This window comes from Chrysemys picta, unplaced genomic scaffold (assembly GCF_011386835.1).
Source record: "Chrysemys picta bellii isolate R12L10 unplaced genomic scaffold, ASM1138683v2 scaf712, whole genome shotgun sequence".
Lineage (NCBI taxonomy): Eukaryota > Metazoa > Chordata > Testudines > Emydidae > Chrysemys > Chrysemys picta.
The window spans coordinates 1-22,706 of NW_027053419.1; the positions used below are offsets into that span (position 1 = coordinate 1).

Sequence of the window (22,706 nt, forward strand, 5' to 3'; positions counted from 1 at the left end):
TGGAGGAAGCTTCATCGTCACTTCCTGGGCTGCAACTGAGGTCTTCATTGTCCAAGGGTGTCAATGGGGCTCCTTTCACCAGCATTGAATTCCCTTTTAAAAAAAAAGGGAGCGGGCATGCAGCAGCGTGGCTCAGATCTCCGCAGCGCTCAGCCAACAACGGTGTGAGGGAGGGTTTCAGTGGAGTCCTCTGATATGCAGGGCTGGCTCTAGGATTTTTGCCACCTCGAGCAAAAAAAATGTTGGCTGCCCCCACTTTTTTTTTCGTACCCCCCTCCCCCAGCCCCGCCCCAACTCCACCCCTTCCAAACCCCTTCCCCAAATCCCCAGCCCCGCCTCCTCCCCCGGGCGTGCCACATTTCCCCCCCCCATTGCTTCCTGGGGGCCCCCGCGACCTCCCACCCTAGCTCACCTCCGCTCCGCCTGCTCCCCTGGGTGCGCTGCCGCTCTGCTTCTCCCCCCTCCCTCTCAGGCGAAGGAGGGGGGGAGAAGCGGAGCAGCGGCGTGTTCAGGGGAGCAGGCAGAGCGGAGGTGAGCTAGGGTCGGGGGGCGCAGGAAGTAACGGGGGGTAGAGGAACCACTCCCCGCTCCAGCTCACCTCCGCCTCCCCTGAGCGCCCCCCGCTCAGCTTCTCCTCCCTCCCTCCCAGCCTTGCTGCGCAAAACAGCTGTTTCACGCGTGGCAAGCCTGGGAGGGAGGGGGGAGAAGCGGAGCGGCGGCGCATTCAGGGGAGCAGGCGGAGTGGAGGTGAGCTAGGGCGGGGGGGGCGCAGGAAGTAACGGGGGGTAGAGGAACCGCTCCCCACTCCAGCTCACCTCCGCTCCACCACCGCCGCCTCCCCCAAACGCCCTGCTGCTCGGCTTCTCCTCCCTCCCAGACTTGCTGCGTGAAACAGCTGTTTCGCGCGCAGCAAGCCTGGGAGGGAGGGGGGAGAAGCGGAGCGGCGGCGGTGCGCTCAGGCAAGCAGGTGGAGGCGAGCTGGGGCGGCGAGCTGGGGTGGCGGGGGCACTTTTTCCCCATGCCCCGGAGTCAGCACCTATAATGGCCGGTTCCAGAATGCCGCCCCTAGAAATGTGCCGCCCCAAGCACCTGCTTGTTTTGCTGGTGCCTGGAGCCGGCCCTGCTGATATGGATTGTTTTTGGAACTCACCGCTTGGGATCATCCATCATAAAACCACGCTTTGCGTAATCACTGTTGCTCAACTTTTCCTGCCCAAACACAAATGTGCTTCAGACAGCAAACGTTCCACCTAGGCTCACTATCTGTACGTTCAGATGAAGGAGAACGGCGGAATGAGCTCTGCGCTTGCCAGCCGGAGTAGCAAAGGGATAGTGAACTCAAGAACACAGACTTAAATCCACCCCCTGCTCCAGGACCCATGAGCACTGACCGTAGGTGCGGGGGACTGTGCTTTTGAGAACCTCTCCCACAGGCAGATCTCTAACAAGTCCCAGGGGCCGGGAGAGGGGGACTGGGAATGAGAGCTCCTGCCTTGCACATGGGGAGACACATTCAGGGAATGCGGGAGAGGAATCTTTGACAGGCGGATTTCGCTCGCTGTGGTTTGTGGCTGAAAAGAGAAGAGCCATCAGGAGGAGAGGGCAGGTAATTTGTCCCATGTAGAGGGGGGAGATTCAGTCCTCAACAGTCAGTGCTTTATACTTTGCCTTAGTAAGACCAAACAATGTGCTCAGTGGTGAGGTTCTCATATAGGGCCTCAAAGGATCACGCGAGGCCTGAAGAGTGGAGGCATTTCGTACCTGTCTGTAGGGAAGGAGTAGTCCAGAAGGCATGAGATCACTGTGTCCAGATGCTCCGCCTCGCCAGCCAGCAGGGCCACTAACTTCTTCATCAGGGTCCTGGAGCTGGGCTGCTGGACTGAATCCAACCGGCTGCAAACCCCAGCCACAAGGTCTGCTGCCTGAGAGAGAGGGAACCAGATGAGACGGGACAAGACTCTCATCCCATCCTGCAGCTGGGGCAAGAGGGAACCTCAGCATCCCTGGAGAATCAGAGTTAGCCTCTAGGTTTTGCCTAAAAGTCACAATTTCCTATATTATTGGCAGGGCTCATTTCAGAGCCTTACAAGGTGCATTGTCGCAAAGACCACATATCAATGGCTCAAAGGAGATGAGTCCTATCTAGGCACAATACAGAGGTAACATAAGAATGGCCATACTGGGTCAGACCAATTGTCCATCTAGCCCAGTATCCTGTCTTCTGCTGGTGCCAGATGCTTCAGAAGAAATGAACAGAACAGGGCAATTTATCGAGTGATCCATCCCCTGTCACCCAGTCCCAGTTTCAATCAGAAGGCGTAGGGACACCCTGTGCACGGTGTTGCACCCCTGACCACCTTGGCTAATAGCCATTGATGGACCTGTCCTCCAGGAACTTCTCTAATTCTTTTTTGAACCTGGTTATACTTTTGGCCTTCACGACATCCCCTGGCAATGAGTTACGAGTTGTGTTGTGTGAAGAAATATTTCCTTAGGTTTGTATTAACCCAGGTTTGTGTGTGTGTGTGTCTGTGTCTGTGTGTGTGTGTGAAAGGATAAATAAAACTTCCCTATTTACTTTCTCCACACCATTCATGAATTTATAGGTGTGGGCATCCCATGGATTTATACAGAGGCAATATGATATTTTCTGTCTTATTATCTATCCCTTTCCTAATGCTTCCTAACATTCTGGTAGCCTTTTTGACTGCCATTGCACACTGAGTGGATGTTTTCAGAGAATTGTCCATGATGACTCCACCCTTGAGTGGTAACAGCTGATTTAGACCCCCTCCGTTTGTATGTATAGTTGGGATTATGTTTTCCAAGATACAGGAATCAGACTAGAAGATCTGATGGTTCCTTCTGGCCTTAAACTCTCTGAACGTATGACTGTTCCCAGCACTGGGAATTCTAGTTTCCGTCCATCTCAGCAGCAGCGCCCCATACCTTCTCCACCTTAGTCCCACCGCTGTTCACCATGGCAGACAGCAATCCCTCTGCAGTTGGCTGGCAGTTATTGTTGCAGTGATTCATCAGGCCATCCATAACAGTCAGAATGAAATCTGTCCTCTCTCTTGGGTTGAAATAGACTCCAAAGAGCTGAAGCATACAGGGAAAAGTGTAATTTACAAAAGGCCTCGTCCTGATTCCACGGGGGGCTGATAACTACTGGAGCCCAGAGAAAGCCCTGTCTGGGGGTTGCAGGTCCTCTCCGGCTTCTCAGGGGCTCTGTTTTACTCCTTTCTATTACAGGGCCCCAGTGGCTGATGAGGCTTCTGCTGTGAAACCATATCACTCACAGTGAGGCAAGAGGACTAGTTAAACCATTACAGTGGCCAACCTAGGAGTGCTGCCGTGCACGTCAGGATGTGCATTTAGTGGTGTCAGACTCCTACTTCTCAGGCATCCGAGGTGCAAGGGTCACCATTAAAAGATCAGCAGTGGCGGGATCCATGTAGTAATATTAGTAATGACTGTTACAGTACTCGGTCTTTGACTGTGACTCTATGTGATACCCTCCTACAACACATCCCAGCATAAATACAGCACCCAAGTCCTGATTACGACACCATCACCATACTTTCTGGCTTGCAGCCTGACCCAAAGACCATTGAAATCAATGGAAAGACTTCCATTGGCTTCAATAGGTTTTGGATCAAGCCTATATAGTATAGACCTCGTTGTGACAGCTTCTAACAACCCAAAGTACTAGAGCAGCAGGCGTTCAACCTTCCCCATATGGACACTCCCTTTCCTATACTAGGACCCTCCCAGAGTCCCCTTCCAAACTAGCCAAGACCCTGTCCCATTTGGCAATAAGGAAAGGGCAGGGTGGCTGTGCCCCCCAGGTTGGGAACCCATCTGCTAGAGCAGTGGTTCTCAATCAGGGATACGCATACCCCTGGGGATACACACAGGGGCGCCAGGTTTGTATAATTTTTGGCATTGCTCAGAATGGGTCCAAGTCCCGCCTCCCCCTACACCTGCCTAAGGCTCTGGGAGGGAGTCTGGGTGCGGGAGGTGGTTTGGGGTGGAGGCTCTGGGAGGAAGTTTGAGCACAGGCTCTGGGAGGGAGTCTGGGTGCGGGAGGTGGTTTGGGGTAGAGGCTCTGGGAGGAAGTTTGAGCACAGGCTCTGGGAGGGAGTCTGGGTGTGGGAGGGGGTTTGGGGTGCAGGCTCTGGGAGGAAGTTTGAGTGCAGGCTCTGGGAGGGAGTCTGGGTGTGGGAGGGGTTTGGGGTGCAGGCTCTGGGAGGAAGTTTGAGTGCGGGCTCTGGGAGGGAGTCTGGGTGCGGGAGGGAGTTTGGGGTGCAGGCTCTGGGAGGAAGTTTGAGTGCGGGAGGGGTGCAGGCTCTGAGATGGAGTTTGGGTGCTGGGTGCAGGCTCTGGGTTGAGGCAGGGGGCTGGGGTGCAGCAGGGGCTGCGGGCTCTGGGAGGGAGTCTGGGTGTGGGAGGGGTTTGGGGTGCAGGCTCTGGGAGGAAGTTTGAGTGCGGGCTCTGGGAGGGAGTCTGGGTGCGGGAGGGAGTTTGGGGTGCAGGCTCTGGGAGGAAGTTTGAGTGCGGGAGGGGTGCAGGCTCTGAGATGAGTTTGGGTGCTGGGTGCAGGCTCTGGGCTGGGATAGAGGGTTTGGGTGTGGGAGGGGGCGTGCGGCTGGTCCAAGGATGAGGAGTTTGAGGTGCAGCAGGCAGGCTGACCCTGGGCTGGGGCAGGGGGACAGAGAGGAGGACTCCCCCCAGCCCTCTCCCTGCTGGCGGCAGCGAACTCTGGGGGAGAGTAAGGGGGGGCCTCCTCACCGACCCCCAACACGACACTCATCCAAGCCCCCCCAGGCTGCTGCTCAGGAGGTCCAGCCAGGATAAGCCTCCCCCTCCCCTCCCCCGAGTCGACTCGGAGTCTCCTGCCGGGGGGCGGGGGGGAGGGCTGCCATGCGCTCCTCCCCTCCTCCCTCCGCAGGCGCAGCAGCCGCCTCAGCCTGCCCCCGGCGCCGCTTCCTTGTAGCCGGCTGCGGCAGCGGCTGGCGAGGGAGCACAGTGCGGAGCTGCAGGGGGCAGCCCCCCGCTGCCCAGGGAAGGCAGCGGCGCTTGGGGGAGGCGCGCGGGGGCGGCAGCCGGGGCCAGGAGAGGTGCGTGGGGGCGGCAGGCGGGGCTGGGAGAGAGACCCGGCCCCGAACATTGGTGGAGTTGGGTCCCCTGGGCCCTGAATTTTCTCAAGCCCGGGCACCATGGGCCCACATAACTTGCCGTCCCTGGGGGTACAGGGGGTACATCAACTCATCTAGATATTTGCTTAGTTTTACAACAGACTACATAAAAAGCACTAGCAAAGTCAGTCCAAACTAACCTTTCATATAGACAATGACTTGTTTATACTATCTACTATATCAGTGTTTCTCAATCTGGGGGTGGCAACCCCCAGGGGGGTCATGGGATGGGTTTAGGGGGGTCACAAGTTTAGGGTCGCCATTGGGGGTGGCAAGCAGGGCCCCCGCAAATCTAAGATACATGCAGAAGCTGAAGCCCAAGCCAAGCCCACTGCCTAGGTTTGTCAACTTTGTAATATTTAAAAACCGGACACTCATGCAGGAGTGCTGGACCTCTTCTGCCCTGCCTCTTCCCTCCGAGGCCCTGCCCCCCATTTGGGCCTCTTCTCCCCTTCCACTGTTGCTCACTGCTCTTCCCCTCTTCCCCGCCTAGGTCAGGAGCAATTTGCCTGCTGGGAGCTGCAGCCGCATGATGTGGGTAGGTGGCGGCCCCGGTTGAGTAGGGGCTGGTGCGGGTGATGACCTGGCACCTCCCCACCTCCCTCACCCGCAGTAACTGGACTTTGGGTGTCCAGTCAGTAGATCTGACCGGACACTATCAGATCCCCTTTTCAACCAGATTTTCTGGTCGAAAACCGGGCACCCGGCCACCTTACCACCGCCCGGGGCTCAAGCTGAAGCCCGAACCCCGCCCCCTGGGACTGAAATCAGGTACAATAGTCTGGAAAGGTTGAGAACCACTTGCTGCAGAGTAGATCACTCTATGAGCATTTGTTGTCTTCACTGTTGTAGCCGTGTCGGTCCCAGGGTATTAGAGACACAAGGTGGGTGAGGTTCTATCTTTTATTGAACCAACTTCTGGTAGTGAGAGAGACCAGCATTTGAGCTACACAGAGCTCTTCTGTCTCTGTCTGAAGAAGAGCTCTGTACGGCTCAAAAGTTTGTCTGTTTCACCCACAGAAGTTGATCCAATAAAAAAATTGGACCTCACCCATCTTGTTTCTTTCTGAGCATGTCATTTCTAGCCATGAGTAAGGGCGGGAGCTGTAATTCTTGGGTAAGCCATACACAATAGAGATGGGCGATCCAGGGACAGGAAGTAGTTTGGAGCTGTGCGATACCGTATAGTACTGACACCAATGTAGAATGGTCATTAGTGCGAGGATGTGATTACCTCTGCGATCCTGGAGGGGCTGTTGCAAACCACAGTGGGGCTCCAAGCAGCCAGAAATTCCTTGTTCCTCTGTTCAGTCCATTCCACATTCTTTCTGTCCAACTGTGCAACTGAAATACATGTTAATACCACTCTTAACTTTCCATTCTGCTTCCTGGCTTCTGCTCTCATCCCTCTTTAGTGGACAAAGCCCTTTGTTTGGCCCTGATCCAGGAAAGCATTTAAGCACGTACATTATTCTAAGCAGATGAATAATCCCAGGGGCTTCCATGGGACTACTCGCCTGATGAAAGTTACAGATGTGCGTAAATGTTGTGCTGGATCAGGGCCTTGACCCCCAGAGTAAAATGGCTCTATCAAGTGGTGACTGGAATCTAGCCAAAACACTTCAGTGGCATAGAAGTGGATTAACACAGTCATGAATCGAGCCCCAGATTTGGATCCAGATTTCCAACAGCCATCAAAGTTCTGGGGCGTTTGGGGTACAGGCATCTCGAACTGAACTAATTGGTCTGATGGCGTTGAATCCCCTATCATCGTGTCCCACTGACCCTTCCCATTCCCACTGACGGAATGAGCTCTACCAGTCTCAGTTTGCGGTAACGTGTGTTGCCTTTCTCTGTATTCCCCCCCTCCCCTTTCCTTTTTTTGAAAGTCAGGGCTAGAATTACGGGATGACTATCAGACGCTTGTTTCTAGATCCACAAAAAAACCAGCACTCTGTTCAAAGGAACAAATACCGAGCCAGATGCTCTACTTCTTCCTCAGGCACTATCCTGAACGGGAGCTTTGCCTGAGGAAAGTCTCTAGCATTTAGCTCCCAGGAGGGGGATTCAGATGCTCATCAGTGCTTCTCTTACTCTTTTGGTGCCACGCAATAGAGATGAGGTAATGAACAGCCCCTGCTGCCTTTGAGCTGATCGCCTTGACGGGATCCCCACAGCGGATCCCCAGCACTGCAACCAGGTGTCCGAGCCTGGTGAATGGAGACGCTTCCTAATTGTACAAAAGAGGAGAGGAGGAATCCATTACCACTGCAGGTAAAGCGGGCTGTGTCTCCTAGGCAAGGAGTCTATATCCACACAGTCCCTTTCTATAATGGGGCGTGATCCTCAGCTCTCCCTCTTCAGAAGAGGCTTGGGAGCCAGAAGAAGAATATAGGGCTCGATCCCGCACCACAGACGTCCACTGGAGTTTTGCCACAGACGTCAGTGGGAGCAAGATCAGGATCATAATGATCTGTAACGGCTGAGGTGGGCTGGAATGGAGAGGCCTCTTCCTGCAGCTCCACGAGAGGAAAGTATCCCATGGTACTAGGATGAGGAATGGAGGCAAACAGGGAACCAGCTGGGGATGAAATGTCTTCAGTCTCTAGGATTTTGAAATCTCTTTTCTCTGAAATTCATTAGATCCAACCATAGAAAAACCCGTTCTTCCTGTGCCCCTTGTTAGCTGCCTTTCCTGCATTGGAAAGAGGTGGCCTATTCCTCCAGGGCACTGGATTTATTTTCCAAGTGTATCAGACGCCAACCCATCTCAGTCAGGATGATGGACGAGCAACGAGATCGGTTTTTCCTCCGCCTATTAGGGAGCATTGCACTGTGGGGCTGTAGGGGGCCAGGGTGGCTGCCGTCTGAACCTGAGGGTAAAGGGCCTTTCCCTCAGCCTGAGTGGGCGGGGCCAGCCCAAGCTTGCTCCACCCCCCGGAAGGGGAGGGGTGGAACAGGAAGTATAAAGGGCGGGGCCCTTAGCTCAGTTGGGGCAGCACCAGGGAGGGAGGCAGACACAGACTGTGGGCTGCTCCCTTCAGAGCCTGCTGCCACACCAGGGGAGGCCCTGGACCCATGGAAACCTCACCTGGAGGACGGACTGGGGCTGCCAGGACTGCCCGCTGCCGAGTACCCAGAGGAACTGGAGGAGTCGGAGGGGGAGCGGGAGCTGCCAGCAGCCGAGTACCCAGAGGAGCTGGAGGAGCCTGAGCCTGAGAGGGAGCCGGAGCTGCCAGCAGCGGACTACCCCGACGCACTCACGGGACCAGAGGGATACGGGCGAGCAATCGGGTAGGAAGTAGCCCAGGGACAGAGCTGCACAGTGGTGAGTCTATGTAGCGGGACGACCCCGCTGACCCAGTGGTGGGACCCTCGTTCTGCCACTGTCAGGGCCCTGGGCTGGAGCGCAGTGGTGTAGGGTGGGCCTGCGCTCCCCTACCCGGCAGAGCCACGCCGGGACCTTAGCCGGCGCTCCCCTGCCTGAGGGGCGCGCTACTGACCTTTGCCGGCGCTCCCCTGCCTGAGGGGCGCGCTACAGACCTTTGCCGGCGCTCCCCTGCCTGAGGGGCGCGCTACAGACCTTTGCCGGCGCTCCCCTGCCTGAGGGGCGCGCTACAGACCTTTGCCGGCGCTCCCCTGCCTGAGGGGCGCGCTACAGACCTTTGCCGGCGCTCCCCTGCCTGAGGGGCGCGCTACAGACCTTTGCCGGCGCTCCCCTGCCTGAGGGGCGCGCTACTGACCTTAGCCGACGCTCCCCTGCCTGAGGGGCGCGCTACAGACCTTTGCCGGCGCTCCCCTGCCTGAGGGGCGCGCTACTGACCTTTGCCGGCGCTCCCCTGCCTGAGGGGCGCGCTACTGACCTTTGCCGGCGCTCCCCTGCCTGAGGGGCGCGCTACTGACCTTTGCCGGCGCTCCCCTGCCTGAGGGGCGCGCTACTGACCTTTGCCGGCGCTCCCCTGCCTGAGGGGCGCGCTACTGACCTTTGCCGGCGCTCCCCTGCCTGAGGGGCGCGCTACTGACCTTTGCCGGCGCTCCCCTGCCTGAGGGGCGCGCTACAGACTCTGGCTGGCGGCCGCCCCGCCGCTAATTCCCCGCTGACGGAGGCGTGACCCAGGCCGGCCAGTGACCTCATAGCTCCCCACCGCCCCCTAGCGGGTAGGTGGGCCAACGCCGATCACAGGGGCCCATCAACATACTTCTAAGCAGGAAGTTTCTCTGGCGTGGGAGAGTGCCCTGTAGGTCTAGTTTGCAATCAGGTCACTAGAAGTCAAGAGTTACTCACATCCAGTTTGACTTCTGTGGCCACGAAGTTTAGGAGCAGTATGCTGCTCCATACAGCCCTCTCCCGCCGGCAAGCTTCCCTGGACTGCATCCAGGAGTCCATGAGCTGCAGGAAAAACAAGACAGGTTAAAAATAACAGGGGGAAAGGGTGTATACAAGTGATCCCCAAAGGATAATCTTTATTCTGGCTGAATCATCTCACTCTTACAGATACAGGCTGCGTCTGCTTTGTGCAGACTCAAAATTCACATGGAATTCTTCTCTTCGAACGAAAGCAAAGTGCATTTCTCTCTGAGGGCCCAGTCACACACCCGCTGAAGTCAATGAAAGTTTTGACATTGATCTCAGGACCGATCCAATGCCCATTGAAGTCAACGGAAAGGTCCCCATTTGATTTCAATGAGCATTGGATCGAGCCTTTAATGGATGCAGGATTGGGTCCTATGTAAGGAAGGGAAGGGTCAAGTCTTCTCTGGACAAGCCACACAATCCAGCATTTCATTCAGCAAAATAAGAGCAGCTGGAGGAAAACTTCTATTCTTTCATGATTGCAGACTTTGGGCCAGCCCTCATGCTCTGTAGTTAGCGGCAGTCTTGGTTCCCATTGCACCCATTGGTTCTCACTGTGGGACAGCTGGAGCTGGGAGTTCTGTGGAGGCCAGGTGCCAGCCCTCACGGGGGACTAGAGTCCTGGCAGTGACCCCTCCAATTGCATCAGGAGTGGCAATGATGGGCAGTAAAGGGAATAACGTCCTCATTTGGAAAGGACACTGTGATGTAAGGGCCACCTGGAGACAGGAAAGAAACTGAGGGTAACAATGGAGGAGATTGTCAGACCTCACAGATGGAAATAGAAGACTCCCCCGTGCTACATGAACCTTGTCACATATGCCCTAATAGGAGAACCCTGTGGAGGTGGGGCACTCCGTTCTTTCCTTAACTCTCCTTTCCCTCACAAGCTCTTAACAAGATTTTCCTGTTCCTCTTCCCTACCTTACCATCCTCCAACCGGCATCTCCAGATCCTGTTTACCTGCAAGATCCTCTCTAGCTCAGCCGGAACTGGATTTTCTAAAATCAGACTCTGGAGCATCTCGTTGAGGGTCTGCAATGTTTCAATGAAGAGAACCTGAAAGGAGGGGGAACCGTTATGCTCAGCGCCACAGAGCTGTGGATTATACAAATAATTTATCTTATGGGCTTGAGGCAAGAATCACAGGGTGAAATTCTTTGGCCTGTATTATACAAGAAATCAGGCTAGATCAGTGGTGGCCAACCTGTGGCTCCGGAGCCATATGCGGCTCTTCAGAAGTTAATATGCGGCTCCTTGTATAGGCCCCGACTCCGGGACTGGAGCTACAGGCGCCAGCGTTCCAATGTGCCTGGGGGTGCTCATCAGGGGCGTAGCCAGGTGGAGGGAACAGGGGCAGTGGAAAAAAAAAAGGCGCCACCCGCGGCGGTGCTTTTACCCACCCTCGGCAGTGGGACCTTCACTCGCTCTGCGGGTCTTCGGCAGCACCTCGGCGGCGGGACCTTCACTCACTCTCCGGGTCTTCCGCGGCACCTCGGCGGCGGGACCTTCACTCGCTCTCCGGGTCTTCGGCGTCATTTCCGCGATGAAGCTTCAGTGCCGCCGAAGACACCTGGAGCTAGCGAAGGTCCCGCCGCCGAAGTACCGCCAAGACCCGGAGCGCCGCCCCGTCAGTAAAAGCGCCGCAGCAGGTGGCGCCTGTTTTTTCCTGCTCCTGGGTGAGTAAAATGAAAAAGGCGCCACTTGTGCTCGGTGGGGGAGCGGCCGCTGCCCCGCTTCCACTCTAGCTACGCTACTGGTGCTTACTGCTCAACCCCTGGCTCTGCCACAGGCTCTGCCCCCGCTCCACCCCTTCCCGCATCATCCCCTGAGCCTGCCGTGCCATCGCTCCTCCCCTCCAGAGCCTCCTGCACGCCACCAAACAGCTGAGAGGGAGGGGGAGGCGCTGATCCGCACCAAACATGCGGAGAGGGAGGGGGAGGCGCTGATCAGCGGGGCTGCCAGAGGGCGGGAGGCACTGGGAGTGGGGTGGGGGAGCTGATGGGGGGCTGCTGACATATTACTGTGGATCTTCAGCAATGTCCATTGGTAAATTCTGGCTCCTTCTCAGGCTCAGGTTGGCCACCCCTGGGTTAGATGATCTAATGGTCCTTTCTGGCTTCCAACTCATAAACCAATAGAATTTATAGTTCAGACCTTGTCCTAAGACAAGGTCTATAAAAATAAGGCCAGATCCTCAATGAGTGCATATTGACATAGCTCCATCAGCGGGCGTGAAGCTACACGGATTCATACCAGCGAAGGGTCTGGCCCATACTTCTTGTTCACAATAGTTGCTAAATAATTAGCTACTTCACTTATTCAATAATGTGGGTGCCCTGAGCACAAGAGAAACCGTATTTAGATTTGTTCTGGGCAGTGAATCCTTCAGGAATCTCAAGAAAACTAGCCTCACGTTTCAACTGATATTGGCCTGCCGTGATTCAAAGCTGTGCTCTTGACAATCACCCAGAAAGCCAGATGCATCGTTATATCCCTGCCTCATTTCCATTATAAACCAAAGGAAACTGATAACAGAAAGTCATCTGCAGTATAAATGACCCTTTTCTTATAATTGATCTTCCAAATCATCTCCCAAACCTGATGTAATGAATTCATCAATGCCTCCCTTGGGAAGATAACATGCAGCAAAGCTCTTATCAGAGAGTAAGGAAAATGTTATAGCAAAAGAAAGTCCTACATTGAAATGAGATTTTTTAACATTAGAAATAAATATCACTTTAATAAATATATCACCTTGTCTTTGCAGGAGTGCCGCCAGTTTTTCTGCTGCCCTAGGCGGCGGAAGGTCCCACCCCGAAATGCCGCCCCCCACAGAGGCGGCGGAAGGTCCCGCAGCCGAAATACCGCTGTGGTCGCCACCCCCCAAATTGTAGCGCCCTAGGCGACCGCCTAATGGGCTGCGCCGGCCCTGTGTCTTTGCCCTTTACTCCTCTGGGTCTTAGATACTATTCACTCCAATGATTTGGTTAGAGAGAGCATATGTGAGCATGCGGGATGTGAGGCAAATTAAGTGTTCTAAATTCTATTGACTTTGGTAGTGAATTTGGTCCAGTGTCTGTAATTTCTCTCCCCTCAACTTTAGGGCCATAAATGGCTTTTCAGAATTAAAAAGCGCAGGCACTGAAAGCTTTAGCAACTCTGAGAGTACGGGTCAGATGTTTAAAGATTTGCCACCATATTTACACCCACAATTTGCAGGCGCAGCTTTGCTCCTACTGGTCTTTTCACCCGTCAAGTTGATCACTTCGATGCCAAAGTACTGGATTTAGGTATGAAATCAGGTATTTCAGGTGCCCACGTGAGCTAAGGTGTAACTGCAAATAATTGCAGGTCACAGGTAGGGACTAAAGTAAAGTTCAGGCTGAAACTGTGGCTGTATCGAGTGCCGCAGGACCCCAACTTTATTCAGCCCCTTCATGCAAGAGGACCTAGCTGTGGGAGGTGCCACACATCAGAAATACCCGGTCAGTGATCAAACAATAGCCAGCCCCATTTCTGGGGCAAGCACTAAGTACGTTTTCCTCATTCCACATGCCTCATTCTAGCTTCACCACCCAGATTGGGATCCCCAGTAGTTCCCTAGTAAATTGAAAATGGATGGATCATTTTCATAATTGGGAATGTGGCAGCTACTTGCTGTATGCATGGGACGAATGATCAGGGCCACGTCACCGAGGCTAAAGTCCCCAACTGATACTCCACAATGGCGTTCCATGAGAAATTTCGCTGACAGTGTAGTCACATATCATCAATATGGGCCCAAAGTAAGTAACAGGAAACCATTCTTGAGTTACCTTTGTGTACTGGCCGCTTATACCCCTGATTACTCCTTGCACCTGCAATGTCACTAGAAGTGGCAGGGAAAACACGCTCTTGAGGAATGTTCTCAGCAGGACCCATCTCTGGTGGGAGCTCATGGCCTTCACCACATGCTTTTTGCTGGTAAAAGGAAGAAGCCTGGATTGGACTTTGAGGTGCTGAAGCGTAACGGAGGCATCAGATGGTGAGGACATGAACTGAGGGTTATGCTGAAGGAGTGTGAGACTAAGAGACATCTGGACTATACAAGAGAACAAGATCATGTGAACAGTAACAATGTAGAAGAGTAAGACACTGGCAAAGATTAACAGAATACAGGAAAAGCACGGGAGGGCAGGGACTGGTGACCCGAATAGTAAATCCGGCTCAGAAACGCTACAGAAGAGAGTGAAGGAAATGACTCAGCTGACACCTCCAGAAAGAAAATCATCTCAAAATGTCTGCAGAGACTCTTGGCTTTGAATCACATGTGGAGTAAAGAGGATTATAAAGTTACTGGGTAGAAAATCATCAGTCAGCCATGCAATAGTCCCCCAGCTCCTCCCCAAAGAGTCCTCAGCATCTAAAGAGAAAAAGGCATGAAGTGAGGGACTGCTATTGGCAACTCTGGTCCCACCGAGCATGGAGTGAGAAGCCAGGTGTGAAGGCTGGGCAGTTAAATGAGAAGTCACGTTACCTCAGCTCGATAATGATGGCCATGGCCTGGAGCCGTATGGTGCTGGAGAGAGAGTCCCGGGGTTCTTTCTTAATCATCTCCTGTAAGTCACAAAGGGGCAAACATAGTAAATGAGACACAAGTGCTCCCAGCATCAGTCCTACTCCCTCACACATTCATTGAGGAGGTTATACAAAGAACTGGCATCACAGCTAACTCTGGAGGCCTCAAAAAAGGCTAAATTAGCCACAGGCTTCTCCGGAGTCTCCAATAAATCCCCAGCTAAAAGAACATCAAATATTCCAAAAGTAACAAGGAGCCCAGCCAAAACCCAGGATCTTCCTTTCTGATGGAAGAGCTCCCAGATCATGAAGCTGCTCAGCCAGTGGTGTTGTCCAAAGGGATCTCATCTGTTTCTACCCAGCCACAAATTCACTCCCTCATTTCCTCATCCATCTCTGTTCACTCATCTCCTACTTCCCACCAACTAGCATCCTCTCTCTGTCCATTCACACTAATATTTCCAGTCAATCAGCACTGACCTCAATTTTACACACTGAAATAATTGCTTCAGTGTATACAACAAAGTTCTTTACAACTCTCCAGATTCCATGGACCCTAGCGTGGGTTTAGCAGCTAAGTATTCTCCACAGTTCATCAATCTTTTCCAACCAACAACACGGACCCTGTGTATATTATTTACTCACCACTATGGCTCCTGCAGTGTCTGATGCAAAGTTGTGAATAAAAAAGTCAGGCATGTTATGCCAGTCGATGCTCTTGCTGAGAACAAACAAGAGTCTTAAGAAACTTTTTTTCATAATGAAATCCTAAACCAAAATGAGAAAAAATATATATCAGGGTGAAAGGGATTTAGATAGAGAACATCATTGGGTAGAATATTCTACCTTCATTCAAAACCCCTCCACACGGAACACCTGGTAGATAAATTAACAATGTTGCAGAGCAATGAATAGTCAGGATCAGAAATCGTGGTGAGTTGAGGATGATGATGTATCCGGGCAGCACCTACAATATACTGGGCTCTGTCTGCAAACAAAGGAAGACACAGGCCCAGCTCCCAAGAATTGACAGTCTAAGAAGGGTTCTGATGGCTTCCAGCAGAATGTTGGATTGTGTAGGACCTGACTGTGTGAGCTACTTGTTCAGAGAAGGGTTGGATCAAGGAGAACAAGCAGAACAGCAATGGGACTCCATGTGGAGGACTCCACACAGGGCCTGTTTTCTGTAGGACAAGTAGCCAGATGTAGCGTGACCATGTGTAATAAATGAAGGGGGGGGCTCCCTTTTATGAATACCCAGCCAGCCAGTTAGCTATAAAGTCCCTCTTGGTGGCTGTTCTCTGCTTGCTTTACCTGTAAAGGGTTAACAAAGTTCCCCAGCTAAAGGAAAAGGAGTGGGCGCCTGACCAAAAGATCCAAGGGGAGGGCTAAAACTTTTTAAAATGGGGAAAAAACTTCTCTTTGTCTGTGTCTATTCTCTGGAGACAGGACACGGAGCAGCAATTCTGTGTAAGGCTGGAACCAGGTATGAAAATTCATCTTCCATACCGAGAAAAATCATTGGACAGAGAATGTTTAACTAGACGCGATCAGGTTTATTTCTTTATTTTGGCTTGTGGATCTCCTCTGTGCTAACCCCAGATACTTTTGTTTTGCTTGTAACCTTGAAGCTGAACCTCAAGAGAGCTATCTTGATGCTTAGTTTTTGTAATTGTTTTCTTTTAAGATCTAGCAAAAAGCCTAAGTTCCAGATGTACTTTCTTCCTTTTTAACAAAATTTACCTTTTTGAAGAACAAAATTGGATTTTTGGTGTCCTAAGAGGTTTGTGCATGTTGTTTAATTAGCTGGTGGCAACAGCAGATTTCCTTTGTTTTCTTTCTCAGCTCTTCCCCGGGTGGGGCGGGGGGGGCGGGATTTGAAAGGGCTTGAGGATACCCCACAGGGAAGAATTCCCAAGTGCTCCTTCCTGGGTCCAAGGGGTTTTTTTGCATTTGGGTGGTGGCAGCGTTTACCAAGACAAGGTCAGAGAAAAGCTGTAACCTTGGGAGTGTAATACAAGCCTGGAGTGGCAAGTATTGATTTTTTAAATCCTTGCCAGCCTCCACCTTCTGCACTCGAAGTGCCAGAGTAGGGATTCAGCCTTGACACCATGTGTATAAGCGACAAAGCTGGACCCATTTGTTTTGTCAGTTAAGGTCTAAGGGTACGTCTTCACTACCTGCCGGATCGGCGGGTAATAATCGATCTATCGAGGATCGATTTATCGTGTCTCGTCTAGACGCGATAAATCGATCCCCGAACGCGCTCTCTGTCGACTCCGGAACTCCACCAGAGCGAGAGGCGGAAGCGGAGTCGACGGGGGAGCCGCGGCCATCGATCCCGCGCTGTGAGGACCCGAGGTAAATCGATCTAAGATATGTCGACTTCAGCTACTCTATTCTCGTAGCTGAAGTTGCGTATCTTAGATCGATCCCCCCCCCCCCCAGTGTAGACCAGCCCTGAGAGAGGAGCAGTCGCCAGGGGAGACCTTGGGTGGAAATGTCTCGTCCTTGAGTCCAACGGATAGTGTGAGGCAGGGGAGTAGCCGGGCAAGAATCTACTGAATCTAGCACAGAGTGGTGGGAAATCCCTGCAAATCAAGGATACCACCGACAAACGGGGCATGAGATCACCAAAGAGTTTGTGGGATGTATCTGGAGAAGGCACCTAATCTGTATAATAGGAGAAAAGCATCCAGAGGCTGGATTGTCTGGAGTAAGTGAAAGAAGAAAGGTTGAGTGCTGTAGGCAAAGGGTTTGAAGAGAAGTCAGACCCTATGTGATAAACCTTCTGGGATGTCCCAGGCTGGGTCAGGTGGGACGGACAGCGTGAGGGGACACTAGTTTACAGATTAGATGGAGAAGGTTTATACCTCTTTGTTACTATTGAAGTAGTCAACAGTGTTTCTCCATGATTCCAGCAGGAGCATGGCTCCCTCCATAGCACAGCCATGCTGCTCACGTCCACTTTCATCCGCCTCCCAAATAGTCTCCATGCACGAGATATCTGGGACTAATAAGAAAGAAGGAATGACAGAAAGAAAGAAATTACTGCCATTGCTGGTTAAAGGGGAACGATGTAGATAAATCTCTAATAATTTTCATATGACTTTACATTGTGCCTCTTCATATAACCTTGTGGTGGGTCTACCCACGTGTGACGTCTGTTTTCATGGGACTTTGTATCAAAGCCTCATTTAGAAACTTTGCATTGCCCTTGGTATAATATTATAGCCCCTAAGGATAGAATAAGATAGAAGAAAAATTTCTTTTTGCTAGCAGTAGAACAAGAGCTCTCCCCCCCCCACTCTTAATCAATTGCCCTGTTGAATGAATGAGGTGTGGATGAGCAAGGCATGGAAGGCAGCACCTCCAGACAGCCTCAACTGTTGGAGAGGGGCTGGGAGCCAGACCCAAGGACAATAAAATGTGTCAAGTGGGCTCATTAAAAACTAGCAGACATACCTACGGCGCCTCAGGGGTTAGAAGCAAGCACCTTCTTTTGGAAACACCCTCTTTGCAGCGTTGGGACAACACTCAAAAGAAAGCAGCACAAAGGACCAATGGACACAGACACAGAGTTTGAAGCTGGTATAGATTTGCATAAGAGGAAAGCTGCTATAAAAGTGAGGTGTCTTGCAGAGGACCCTGGGTCTCGTCTTGTCAACATGGGAGCATCGATCCAGATCGGCAGAAGCCCGGCTCCACCCCCTCCCCCATCTAACTCACCTGGCCAGTGAAGTTAAGGGGAGCAACTAATTGGTAACAACAAGACGGAGTGTGTTTGTGTGTGTGTGTGAGTGTAAGTGTAATATATTATATGCATATAATACAGTGTTAATGAATACATGTACTACTAATAAATGTGTTGTTTTGCCTTATTCCCCCTAAAAAGATCCTGTGCAGTACTTTAAGTACAACAACGAACGCGCCCTCAGGTGTCATTCATGGACTGATTGGTGCCCAAAAGACAGTTCATTTAAACCAAAGAAAGGACACGGTCTGTCTGTCTTGGGGTTGTATACTGCTGCCCATCACCGTGGTATCTGGGCTCCTTCCAGCTAAAATCAATGAGCAATAGCGAAGTTCCTAGTGGAAAGCTTGGCGTCACTGGCACATCTCCCTTTTTGGGGTAAGATATCTCTGCTCTGGGTAGGGTTATCTTTTGTTTGTTGGCTTGATTGGTTTGATTCCTACCATTTGTTTTGAATAGGGCTAGACATCTATATCCTGCTTGAGCAGGGGAGAAGTGAAGGAAACTGTGATGCTGGTGAAATAAGCCACTGACTCTCAAAGCAAGAGAGATTGGGGTGATCAAAATCAGACTCAAATTGGGGATTCCTTAAAAAACAAAAACAAAATAAGAGAGACCCAGAATGAGACTCCTTTGCACTTCTATGGAGTTTTTCAGTGGAGGATCTCCAAATGGCTTTTAAAGGTGGGCCGGTATTATTACCACCATTTTTATGGCCGGAGAAACCATGGCAGAGGGAGGTGAAGTGACTGGCTCAGTCAAACAGCAGGTCACTGGCAATGCTGGGAACAGAAGATAGTTCTCCTGACTCCAGTCACATCCTCTACCCCCTTTATTTCTTGGATAAATGTTATTGATTCATTACGCAATAAATATCTTGTGCTCTCTGATTGGACATGAATGAGCACAGACCCAAAGAAATACCAGGACTCGCTGTACTGTATAGGGCCAACCAAATAATAGATTTGTCCGACAGCATGAACATTAGCCAGCCAAATATGGCTGAATAGGACTGGCTGATGCTCTTGCAATTAGGATTCAGTTCACATATCCTGCTTTGCCGCCGTCAGCAGCATGGGAAAGCAGCTAGGAGCTCGTGATGGGTGGAACAGCCAGGATAACATCCTCCCAAGGGAAGTGGTGGAAGCCCCATTGCTTAAGTCTGCGGTTTTCAGGTTGGCCACTTATTCAAAGTCAAAGAATTTCGCCTTTACACTCACTATAAGAGTTAGAAATGTGTCATTGCTAACAACGTTAGCCCTACAGAATTCACCTGCACGTGTGTTGTGAGAGGTTGGCCAAGAATATTTGACCTTGAAGGGTAAAGGTGTGCAGGGAGTGCGGGAGCAAGATTATTTTTGCTTTAGGTTATAATACAATTTTCAATGCCTCCTGACTCCCTTGATTGCTCTGTGTAATCATCTGGGGTCAAGACCCACTGTTTGAGAAACGTTGGCTAAAGACATTTAAAACTAGACTGGACTAAACCAGGGCTCAGCGTGGGATGGACCGCGGTGGCCTGGCATATTGGCTTCTTTTTTCTAATGCCTTTTTGTTCTGCAGCATCTAAGCTTTCATTTAGAAACAATGTAAGTCTCTAGCTGTTATTTAAGATTTTTAGTACAGTAATGCCTACGGGCTCTCCAAGAGCAGGGCCCTATTGTGGAGAGGCACCAGCTGGGCCCAGAGTGTGTGTGGGGGTGTCTCCTTTGCACACTTCTGGGTGCAGAGGCGTGGCCACACCTAGGCCCCATTTTACTCCCTCCCCATTCCTCCTTATGGTTCCTGAGAGAGATGTACCTGCCAGAGCAGTGGAAAGAGGCCTTAGTGTAATGAGAACCAGGCTCTAGGATCCAGAAATAGGACTCCCATTCCAACCCAGGTATTGGGCTAGTCAGTCATCCCTAGTGTTGTATTGTTCTGCCTGCTCCAAGCAATGACTTCACTACAAGGGTAAGAAAGAGAAGGGAGAGCAGTGTGTGGTGGAGAGAAATAGAAACTGCCCTTCCTCTTCCAGCAGCCAGAGATTCCCAGAGAAATACAGGCTCTGGGGGCATCATCACCTCCACCAGTGCTGGAGAGCCTTAGAAATACAGGGGTCTGACCGTCACCCGGGTCTAGTGTTTGTATCAGGGCTTGTAAGTATTGTGTTCACACTGGGGATGGAAGGACCTCACGGAGATCCAGCATTTACCAAACTGGTCCTGATTCAGGAACACTGTCTCCTGTCATTCCAGTCTCTGGGAGATTCCGGGATGATTAGTACTGGGACTGATTACTGCTAGCTCATTATTTATTTGCCAAGCTCCAGCAGTGATCTCTGCCCCCCGTGCAGAACAGAGGGCTGCCCTCGAGCTGCATGCAGACTCAGCCATGGAAGAGCGCCGTCCACCCACTAGCAAAGCCATGCGGCCACATCTATTGGTTCTCCCCTCCTCCACTTTTTCCATGTTTCCCCCACCTCCCACTCTCTGTGCCTTGTCTTCAGTTTCCCCTAAGTGGAACACAAACCCAAGAGCCTTTGGGATCACTGCAAATCTTTGAACACATGGGGGTTGAGACTGAGTTTGCCTCCCTTCATTCCCACCCCTTAACGCATCCTTAGCCTTTCCTTTTACCTGTAGTGACAGTTCGGGGATATCGCGTCTTGCCTCTCTTCACTTTTTGGCAGATTCGCTTTAGACACCTTAGGATGGGCCCACTCTGATTAGGAACGACCTTGGCTGGGCCATCTTGAGTATCTTCTTGAGCCAGCTCCGGCTCACGCTGACTCCCACTGGAATGTTCCTCTCTTCCCAAGGTGGACGTGCCCTCAGCAGCTGCGTCCTCCTCCTTCTCCTCCCTTGGCAAGCTGTGCACGTCCATTCTGCAACAAGTCAGGAAGGGTGGCCAGTTTTGTTTCAGTCGATCTTATTGTCTGCGGGACAATTTCCAGCCTGAAGCTAATGAGAATGTGTGCGTCATCCTCCAGCTAAAAATGTGAGCTACAGACAGCAGAGCCCGAGAACTGGGGCCCAGATCCTCAAAGGTTTGGAGTTTCCTAACTTCCATGGAAATCAATGGCAGTTAGGAGCTTAAATACCTCTGAGAATCTGGGCCTGGGACCCTGCACCCCCTGCCAATCCCCCCACCAAGTGTATCTCTACACTTGCAGCTGGGGGTATGATACCCAGCTCGCATACACATATTCGCACTGGCTTGCTAAAATAGCACTGTAGCAAGGATAGCATGGACAGCGGTGAGAGGGGCTAGCCACCCCGAGTACAACCCCACCCAGACCCTATGAGTACGTACTCCGGCGGCTAGCCCAAGCCACTGCCTGAACTGTCGCAGCCACGCTGCTATTTAACACGCTAGCTTGATGACAGCTAGCGCAGGGATGTCTCCTCAAGCAGGGAATCGCACCCTGCTTGGTCCTGCCTCAGCATAGGGGGCTGGACTTGATGATTTCTTGAGGAGCCGTCCAGCCCCACAGTTCTGGGATTCTACAAAATGAGAAGTAGCTGGGGCCAGATGAAAGGTTGGTGCCAGAACCTCAGTTGAGAATTGCCTTCCTTTTTAGCATGTAAATGCTCAGCTGTAATGAATCTAGTTCTTTTAAATACAGAAATAAATCCTCGACTCAAATTGTATATTAGCAAAGGTTTGGGGGTTCCTTTTGGAACTTTGTTGTTTTAATAAAGTCAATAAATATACTCAAAACTATGCAAAGGATAAGCAGTGTGGTCTAATGGTTTGAGTATGGGACTGGAAACCAGAAATAGATTTCTCATCCTGGCTTTGCCACTCACTCACTGTGTGATGCTGGGCAACTCATGTCCCCGCCCCGTGCCTCAGTTTCCCCATGTACCAAAAAGAGATGATACTGACCCTTCTGTACCTCCCAGGGATGAGGAAGGTTACTTAGTTAATGTTTGTAAAGAGAAAAGAGGCGACAAAACTAACCTGACACAATGACGGCACCAAGAGTGGAATTATAAAGCACCTAAAAATCCAAACAAATATATATGTATCACAATATTTGCCAACCCAAAATTCAGTTATGGTGCTTCTAAAAAAACCCACATTGAACACTGTCCATCGCATACGCGTTTCATTTGAATAATACATTTGTTGAGTCAGATCCGCAGCTGCTGGAAATCAGAATACTTCATTCAAGTCAATGGAGCTGTCCATTTATAGCAGCTGAAGATCTGGCCCATAAAACCCAACACATTTTAAGCCCGAAGTTTACTTGCTTTAGAAGTTGGGACTCTTAACTAATTTCACAATCATTGGTTTCCTCCAATACTTGAGCTATGAACAAAGATGGAGAAAGAAGTTCACAAAGCTAAGATTACAGGCTTGATGGTCATCAATCAATATCACAATATACTTCTTAGTCTAGTGGGCAACACAAAGTTTAGCTGTATTCAAAATATCACATTGTGCTCCAATATTACTTAAATCCTCTGTCAAAGATTTAAATTTTAATCTACATGCTTGCGCCCAGGGGAGGCTCTAGCTTTTTTGCCGCCCCAAGCACGGCAGGCAGGCTGCCTTCGGCGGTGCGCCTGCGGGAGGTCCGCCGGTCCCGCAGATTCGGCGTACCCACCGCCGAATTACCGCCAAATCCATGGGACCGGCGGACCTCCCACAGGCGCGCCGCCGAAGGCAGCCTGACTACCGCCCTCGCAGCGACCGGCAGGGCACCCCCTGCGGCTTGCCGCCCCAGGTACGTGCTTGGAGCGCTGGTGCCTGGAGCCGCCGCTGCTTGTGCTCCACTGGAGACAGCAGGAAAAATTACAGCTCTTCACATTCATTGCAAAATTTCATTGCACTCTCCAAGGCTCTGGAT

General features: G+C 51.6%; 1 protein-coding gene across 1 annotated transcript; it reads right to left on the reverse strand.

Annotated features, from left to right (window-relative positions):
* Positions 1–1,560: 1,560 nt before the first annotated feature.
* Positions 1,561–22,329, reverse strand: LOC135979185 (protein MROH8-like). Its single transcript, XM_065579720.1, has 10 exons — positions 20,488–22,329; positions 16,989–17,128; positions 14,761–14,883; positions 14,075–14,154; positions 13,374–13,518; positions 10,519–10,614; positions 9,487–9,591; positions 6,436–6,545; positions 2,950–3,102; positions 1,561–1,922 (listed from the first exon to the last, which is right to left on the reverse strand). Exons 1-9 carry the CDS (start codon positions 20,732–20,734, stop codon positions 3,054–3,056), a joined length of 1,095 nt encoding a protein of 364 aa, XP_065435792.1. The 5' UTR covers positions 20,735–22,329; the 3' UTR covers positions 1,561–1,922; positions 2,950–3,053.
* Between the last annotated feature and the right edge of the window lie 377 nt (positions 22,330–22,706).